Source organism: Echinops telfairi, unplaced genomic scaffold (assembly GCF_000313985.2).
Source record: "Echinops telfairi isolate 266 unplaced genomic scaffold, ASM31398v2 ScPeMD7_1;HRSCAF=3_0, whole genome shotgun sequence".
In the NCBI taxonomy this organism is placed as follows: Eukaryota; Metazoa; Chordata; class Mammalia; order Afrosoricida; family Tenrecidae; genus Echinops; species Echinops telfairi.
The window spans coordinates 73,047,458-73,056,087 of record NW_022103896.1 but is presented as its reverse complement, the minus strand read 5'-3'; the positions used below and the strand labels follow the sequence as shown (position 1 = coordinate 73,056,087).

The 8,630-nt window shown below is 36.7% G+C and overlaps 1 protein-coding gene across 7 annotated transcripts in view; it reads left to right on the top strand.

Annotated features, from left to right (window-relative positions):
• CSPP1 (centrosome and spindle pole associated protein 1) overlaps nt 1–8,630 on the top strand; it is a 131,357-nt gene that overhangs the window by 46,186 nt on the left and 76,541 nt on the right. For 4 of the 7 annotated variants that reach the window (XM_030887566.2, XM_013007271.2, XM_030887524.2 and 1 more), the window contains 6 exons: nt 442–524; nt 740–833; nt 1,804–1,861; nt 4,351–4,559; nt 6,516–6,637; nt 7,083–7,161. In XM_030887566.2, the coding sequence (XP_030743426.1) occupies nt 442–524; nt 740–833; nt 1,804–1,861; nt 4,351–4,559; nt 6,516–6,637; nt 7,083–7,161 (645 nt within the window). Of the gene's footprint in view, nt 1–441; nt 525–739; nt 834–1,803; nt 1,862–2,335; nt 2,378–4,350; nt 4,560–6,515; nt 6,638–7,082; nt 7,162–8,630 lie in introns of all 7 variants that reach the window. The other 3 variants (XM_045295822.1, XM_045295794.1, XM_045295639.1) reach the window with 2 other exon arrangements.

Sequence of the window (8,630 nt, the reverse complement as noted above, 5' to 3'; positions counted from 1 at the left end):
TCTTTAAAGGAGTTTTCTTTACTTCTTAGGCTTATCTTTGAAGGAAAGAGTCTTTTATCTTTTAGGAAGAGAGTCTTTTCCCAAGTGTGTGCATAGGAAGTATTTTTTTTTAATTTTAGGATATATTTATGTGTGTTTATATACATTTTCTTTGCTTGGGCAGCTGTCTTATAAAAAGGGATTTTATTTGAGAACCTCTAGAACCAGTGAAGCAGGCTGAAGGAAAAGGTGACCTTTGTACAGAATTTGAGTACATTGGGGTATCCGGCAGTATACAGGAGCTAACATGCCGTGACTTTATCTGAACTTTAAAAATATGGAGTGGTTTCTACTCTCCATCATACACTGGAAGACCAGTAACTCCTATCTTCATTTTACTGTTTTTCATTTCCGGAAACTTTCTTGGGTGCTAATTCTTTTTCCTTGTGTGTTTGATTTTAGTGCTCAAGACCATGTTCCTAATGAACGATCCAAATCTGCCAATGCTCAAGCTATCAGTAGTCCTTTTTCAGGGATGATCTTTGGTATGTACAGAACTTCCAATTGATTCAATTTTTCGAGTGTAGTGATAGGAACTTAATAAGAGCTACATATATTTTGTCTTTATTTAGTCTTTGAACATTCTGCATTCTGTAATTGTCTTTTTAGATAAGTAAAAATGGAAGATTTTTTATTTTACTCAGGTTTTTCCGATTGCACCTGCTACGTCAGAGTTAAGACTTTTTTTTAAACAATCTAGCAGGTGAAGACAGAGAAGCTATTCAGAGGAGGAAAGAGAAGTATAGACAAGAACTATTGGAACAAATGGCTGAGCAAAAGAAGAACAAGAGACGGTAATGAAAGGCTTGCATTTCAAAAGAGTGTTTGAATTTAAATGACCTCTTGCAGAATGCCCTTGTGGCGGTAACAATCACGTAGTAGAAATGAGGACTTGATTTATAGATCACTTTCAACTTCCACTTTGTAAATCCGCCAGGATTATAAGCAGATACTATGTCAGTGCTTACTCTGTGTCTTAGTTAAAAAATAAGACTATGCATGTATTTGATAACAGGCTTTAGCATTGTTTCATTAACTCCTCAGTTTTGGGTTTTGGGTGGATGTTAATGTTGTCTACACACTCACTGTATTATCATAACAAATATAAGAGTGTTTTATCTTTTTACAATCTAATATGGTAAGCAAGTTATAAATTTAAAATAATCATATAGCAAGTTCACAGGTATTAATATTGTATACAAGTCTCAGTAAAAATTTTCTTTTTCAGTATAATGTTTCCAGAGGAAATATTTGTGAAATAGTAATTCTAGTTTCAAATTAGGAATAGAAATCTTAGTTCTGCCTTTTCCTCTTTATCTTAGATCAAGACATTGTCTGCTGTTGAATGTTATCCATCTTTCACATAATTTCTTTAAAACTATGTGCTGTTTATATCTTAACTTTTTGCCAACTGAAAGAATACGTACATGCATCTGGAAAAAAAGGAGTTTTGGGGGATTGTTGTTTGTTGTTTTTCACAAGTAAGGATTTCAGTCTCTGTACTTGGTGCTGTGGGATTCTCCACGGAATCCCAGACACTGGTTTAAAAATTCATATCCTAAGTCGTAGGTGAATTCCGGTTTACTTTGCACTAAGTTGGAAGATGATTTGTTACTTAGTTAAGCCAATTCAAGAATGTTACATGTAGCTGAAGACGTTGTTGCATAGATTTTAAGTGTAAGTTTATTTCAATCATGGTTCTTTGGGTAGTGTTTCCTATACTTAAAAATTTTTTTTAATATACAAAACTTTAATTTTATTTAGGGAAAAAGATTTGGAACTCAGTGTTGCAGCTTCTGGTGCACAAGACCCTGAGAAATCGGTGAGGGCTCATGGAATCTTGTAATGTTTATTCATTTTTTCAAATAACCCCCAAGTGTGGTGGTGAGTGGGGATAGAAGATTTAGGAGGAACTAGTTAAGAGCAGGTCAATTCAAACAGCAATAAAATAAATGACATTGAGTTCTCATAAAAAGTAAATGCTAGCTCTTACCCTTGCTTTGTTTCTCTAAGATTTTTCATTTGTGAATTAAGTTTTAGATTGCTTTAAATTAGTCCTTTACTCTTTATTCAAGTGTATTCTTCCATGGAAAAGTTATCTCTGCTTAATATATGACAGAAGTTAATGTTTTTCTTGAGTATATCTTTATCACTTTTCTTTTATCCGAGTTTTTCCCAAGGAAACTGAAAACTTTAATTCTAATCGTTGAGCACGTCACTAATTTTTATTTAATGTAAAATTTGAAAGATAATAACCTTATTTTTACTTTGATTTTTGCAAAATCTCATCATTAAGTGGATTGAATTACTCACAGCATTGCAGTTAAGTAAGGAGGAGGTAATAATTTAATTACTCTTATCAAAATGTAGTTTTCTTGTAGTTAGCTATGTGGTATGTGTATTTATTTGTTAAGACAAGTTTTTGCTTAAATATTTTGAAAGACGGTTAATAAGCTTTAATTAATTTCATTGAAGAGTTCATTTTCAAGACGGATATAACTACTTAAAATTGCTTGGCTGCTGGCAACTCTTGATTTTATTTCACAAGTACTAAGTGTATACCTGGGAGCCCTGACAGCAAAGTGGGTTAAGTATTGGGCTGCTGTGCACCAGTTCAGCAGTGTGAAACCAGCAGCTGCCCTAAGGTAGAAAGATGCAGCCTTCTATTCCCACAAAGAATTACAGTCTCAGAAACCCACAGGGGCAGTGCTACTCTTGTCTTAGGGTGGCTAAGAGTTGGAACCAACTCAATGGCAGTGAGTCTCAGTTTAAGTATGAATCTTACAGGCAGGCTATCTGTTTTTAAAAAGTCTACTGCTGACCAGCATCACTCCTAAATCTGTTGATTGCTCAAAAAACAAAACGTAACAACTATGAACCTGAAAAATTATACTTGGGAAGAGATAAGCATGGTAGGAAACAATGACAATTTCTCAAGCTGAGTATCTTTTGCTTATTAGTAAATAATTTTGAAATAGATTTGGCAGTTAAATACTTTCAAAACCTTGAACTTTTCCATGTAATATGATAGCATGTTGTATTAGTCTAGGTACTTTGGAGAAACAAATCCACAGCAACTCACATATAAGAGAGAGTTTTATGCAAAGAAAATGTGCATCACGAAAACATCCCAACCCAATGCTGCCCAAGCCCACAAGTCCAACATTAACCCATACCCAACACCAGTCCACAAAGTCCTCCACCTCACAAAACAGAGGCAATGATGCCGACTGCAGGAGGAAAGCTGAGTCAGTGAACGAACAAGCATCTCAGCACTGGCAGGGGTCTCCACATGGCTGCTCCAGCACGCAGGGCTGCATCGGGATAGATCCATGCGGCTTCTCCTTGGGGATGTCTTGTAGGAAATCCATCTTGCAAGCTGAAGCAGGGAACTGCTAAGGCAGCTGCACCCGATGCAACCATCACAAAACAAGAGACCCGAGAACTGGAAAGGCGAGGCTTCACCACCCATTTATCCCTCCGCCTTTCAACCAGCCCCACATGTGATTATCGGCCAGGCTGGCACAATTAACTAACTCACATGTTAAATCTTGGTAGTTATAGATATGCCAGTGTTTGACAGACTTATTTTTATTTGTCTGTGAATGAAGCCCTGTTAAGTGTCAAATTACTCTGTCAGACTCACCACCCTCAAGTTGACCCATCATAGTAAGACGGGCTTGAAGTGCCCCTGTGAGTTTCTGAGACAATTTACTCTATAAAAGAATAAATACATGAACATTAGCAATTTAGTAGTTAGATCACATCTTTTGGGTATATTTTGATATGCACATCTTAGGAGATATAAAAGATGTACCAGAGCAGGAATTAGCAAACTGTGACCTGCAACCAAATCTAGTTCCTGTTTTGTTTTGTTTTTTAAATAAAGTTTTACTGTAGCCTCACTTCATGGTTTACCTGTTGTCTGTGGCTGCGTTCCCACTGCAGCAGAGTTGAATCGTTGTGAAGAGACCTCATGGCCTGCAAAGCCTCATCTGTTTCCTCTGAAACCACAGTGGCAATTGGTAGAGAAGTAGCGTGATAGTATAATAAAAAGAGTAGTCTGAGAATACCTGGCTGTAGGTCTTACTTGAGTATTGAGGCAATTTTAGGGGTGTGATGTACTTTTCAGGGATCCTCAGTTACCTTAGGTATAAAGTAAGAATTAGGTCATCAAAATCTTTTCTAGCTGTAAAACTGTGTATTGTAACTTCTGTGACTTGCAGTCTGTGATAGATGCTCTTTAGAGGATGTGCTCATCTTCAGATTTCTGAGATTATGTAACAAGCAGATTTCCCTCCTCTGCTTTAGCCGGATAGACTAAAGGAGCTCAGTGTGACACCAAGACCCTTTGAGGAGACAGCCCCACCGGACAGACCCCGAGTAGCTTTCCAGACGCCGCTCCCTCCTCTATCTGCCTCATCTGTCCCACCCATTCTGTCTGATCACGCAGTCACAGCTCAAAGCGAAGATTTGCATAGTGGACTGAGCAGCACCCTTGGTGATATGGTGCCTCCCAGGTGCTTGTTTATAATGCTTTGGGAACTAGGTAAAGGTATTGTTACTGTTGTATGTTTTGAAGAATATGCTGAACCAGGTAACATGGTCCTTCTGAGATTTTGTACAATGAACAGCTTTTGTCAAATTTCTCTTCTTATTTTCATTGTTGGTCTTTTCTCTGCTAATATGAAACTAATGGAAATCCTTATGCAACATAGACTGTGTAAAGATGAGTTTGTGTTTTCAGAGTGAATAACTAAATACATTTTAGTGCTTAGTATTGGGTTGTACTTTAGAATATCTATTTTTACTTTCTTTTAACATATATAAAAGCTATCCATTCTCTTCAATTTTATAGTTTCCACTTGGCAAACATTGAATTCTTTCTTCAATTTATACAGAAAAGTTTCGAATGTGATTTTATTTTAACTTCTGTTTCCTTTGACACTCTCTGATTACTTAGGGGTTCTACAACTTAAATGTTCAAACTAAAAAATGTTGAGATTACAAATTTGGAAGAGATTAGATTCTATATGTGAAAGGCATATTAATGATGCTATGACTAGAAGTACATACAGAAAATCCTGTTGTTAACGTTGACATTTTCTTTGCTTTCCTCTTTTAGTCCGACTTGGTCTTATCTTCTATTTACGACTAACACATTGTTGGACTATACTTATTGTGTTTACCAGATCTTTTGTTTGTTTTATTGAATGGCTTCCCAAGTAAAAATACTAGGAAGGATTGTGATTCCTGAGTATGGTATGGTAGCTTTAGCATTGGATATGGAATGAAACACTCACTTCACTCTTTGGGTTTGGGGCAAGCCTTTGTGGAACTTGAGTTTTCTCATTTGTGAAAACGAAACAGTAGTACTTTTCTCTGACTACAATTTCAGGGTTGTTATCAGGGTTAACTATTACATAGAAAAAACTTTGTATAAAAATTAAGTTAGGTGACTTTTGTAGCACTCATTCTACTGCTTTGTTGATGTACCTTTGGATAGATAAGGCTAGAAACGTCAAGCAACTAGTTAATGTGAAATGTATTCACTTTTGAAGTGAGCTTCAATGCCCGCCTGATTCTTTGGAATTATTTTGAAATGTGTGCCAAGAGAGAATCTGTGAAGATGCATTAAAAGTGAAAATATTTTAGAATGCCCCCTTTCACTTTCTGCTCAGTTAAAGGAATTTGCCTTTTGCCACTTTTACTATGGGAAAAGACTGCATTAGTGGGAATGCTTTTCTAAGCATTTCTGAAGTGCTAAAGTAGTGGGTTTCTGAAGTTTTCAAGTTATCAGTACTAAAAACTATGCTGAGACATAATTTGGAAGAGACATCCTTTGAAAGTAATATACCTTCTTTGCCCAGTCGCACTAACCGTGCTGTGTTGCAGCTCTTCCCTTCGCTGTGGACCACCCTGCCTCTCTAGCTGCAACTAGCTCCTTCTAGTAACTTCAGTTGGGAATGTTTTTTCCAGAGAGTCCTCCCTGTGTTTTCTTTCCTGTGCAACTTATTGTCCCTGTTCTGTATTCCTGTAACAGCCTGCATCTAATTCTGTTATTTCATTTATTATGCTTTGCTGTAAGGGTTGTTTATTTCTGTATTATATTTGAGGAACAGGGACTATGTCTGTTTCTATTTGATAATGGTACACAATGACTAGTGTTTATTAAAGGTTTTATCTCACATGTTATATCTGAAGTTCAGAAATGTCATATTATATGAGGACGTTTCAGAAAGTTTATGAGAAATTGGAATTAAAATATATTGGAGTTTTTTCATGAACTTTTTTATGGTATCCTTTTATTTGCTTTTTCAATCATAATTTTTGATGAAAGATAGTAGTAAAAGGGTATTATTTTCCTGAAATTTCTATTGAATTTTCAGTAATATTTTTGCAAAATAATATCTTGATTTTTTTTTAAAGATTCCCAATGAAATATGAAAGCATTTCCCAATTTTCTTTTGATACAGGGTTCCACCTCTGCCTCCTCCTCCCCTGCTGCCACCTCTGGCTACTAACTTTCGCACTCCCTATGATGATGCGTACTATTTCTATGGGGCCAGGAATCCTCTGGATCCCAGTCTTGCTTATTGTAAGTTACCTACTTAACAAGTATTATATTTCTCCCTGGTGTTTCAATCTGGGGAATTTCTTTTTGTGCAAGCAAAAATATGGACATGAGAAAAGTAAAAATTTTTATAATTCAAGTATTACATATTTATTGATTTAATAAACACCTTATTTTAAAACCTAGGTGTATTTCATAGCTAATTCCTGTTCATTTAGATTTTACAAAGTAGCTTTCTCCTGATATGATTGAACTATTGAATTGTATGGTATGTAGATTATGTGCCAATAAAACTGTAAAAAAAAAAGTAGCTCTCCTTTTCCTTATGTTGTTTTTGGTTCACTCCTACCTGAGAGGACACACTGATGCTTTTCTGTGGGTAGCGTCGTCATTATGTTCCTACCACAGACATAAATACGTGGCTGTCACATGGGTACTCTAGAATGGAAGTTTTGTTTTTTCTTTAAAGATGGTTCCAAGTTGATGGGAGTACAGCCTGCAGCTTATGCCAGTGCTCCGGTAGCCCACCAGCCAGCCCAGCCTATTGTGTAAGTCGTTCTTTGAAGTCCTCATTTCCTTAAAGAGTTATTTGTCTTCATAGAACTTGTATTCTTCAACTCGTTCTGTTTTTCCTTCAGAACAGTTGTCATTTGTTTTAATTTCTAATGGTAACAACTGCATCTGAATCACAATCATTCTAATAACGTATGTTCAAGCCATTATTTTTAAGTCAGTATCTTATAGAATATGCATTTCTCAAATTAAGAATAATTTCACTCTCATTATAGAAGTTATGACCTAAACTCATTAACCCAGAGGGAACCAAATTTATATTTGTGTTTAAGAAGAGTTTCTGTGTATATAACCTTGTATACACACTCAACAAAAATATATACACCACACACACCAAAGTAGTAGTATATTAACAGATTATTCTTTAACCTGCTTAAAAATTAACCTATTAGAAATATTTTTTCAGTGTCAATAAATATAGTTGCACAGTACCCATTTTTTTAAGATGAAATATTTGTTTTGAGGTTATTGTGATGCACATGTAGTGGTAAGAAAAAATACAAAGAGATTCTGTGTAACTGTTAACAAATTTCCCCTAATGGTAGCATCTTGTAAAAGTATAGCACTGTATCACAACCAGGATACTGGCATTGATATGTTCAAGACACAAGAAAAACATTTCCATTGCCACAAGGATTCCTTTTATAACTACACTTAATTCCCATCAGCCTCAACTCCCTTAACGATTGGCAACCTCTAATCTATTCTCTATCCCTATAATGCTGTCTTTTTAAGAATCTGTATACATTGCATCATACAGTATGTATAACCTTTTGGGACTGGCTTTTAAAAAATCATTTTATTAGGGGCTCATATAGCTCTTATCACAATCTATACATACATCAGTTGTGTAAAGCACACTTGTACATTCATTGCCCTCTTCACTCTCAAAACATCTGCTCTCCACCTAAGCCCCTGTCATCAGCTCCCTATTTTTCCCCTCCCTCTCCGCACCCCCCTCCCCCTTGAACCCCCGATAATCCACAAATTATTACTTTGTCATATCTTGCCCTGTCAGGCGTGTCCCATCATCCACTTCTCTGCTGTCCATCCCCCAGGAGGAGGTCACATGTAGATCCTTGTAATCGGCTCCCCCTTTCTGACTCACCCTCCCTCCACACTCCCAGTATCTCCACTCACACCACTGGTCCTGAAGGGATCATCTGCCCTGGATTCCTTATGTTTCCAGTTCCCATCTGTACCAGTGTACACCCTCTGGTCTAGTCAGATTTGTAAGGTAGAAATGGGATCATGATAGTGGGGGAGGAGGAAGCATTTAAGAACTAGAGGAAAGTTGTATGTTTAATCATTGCTATATCGCACCCTGACTGGCTCATCTCCTCCCCAAGACCCTTCTGTAAGGGGATGTCCAGTGGCCTACAAATGGGCTTTGGGTCTCCACTCAGCACTCCCCCTCATTCACAATGATATGATTTTTTGTTCT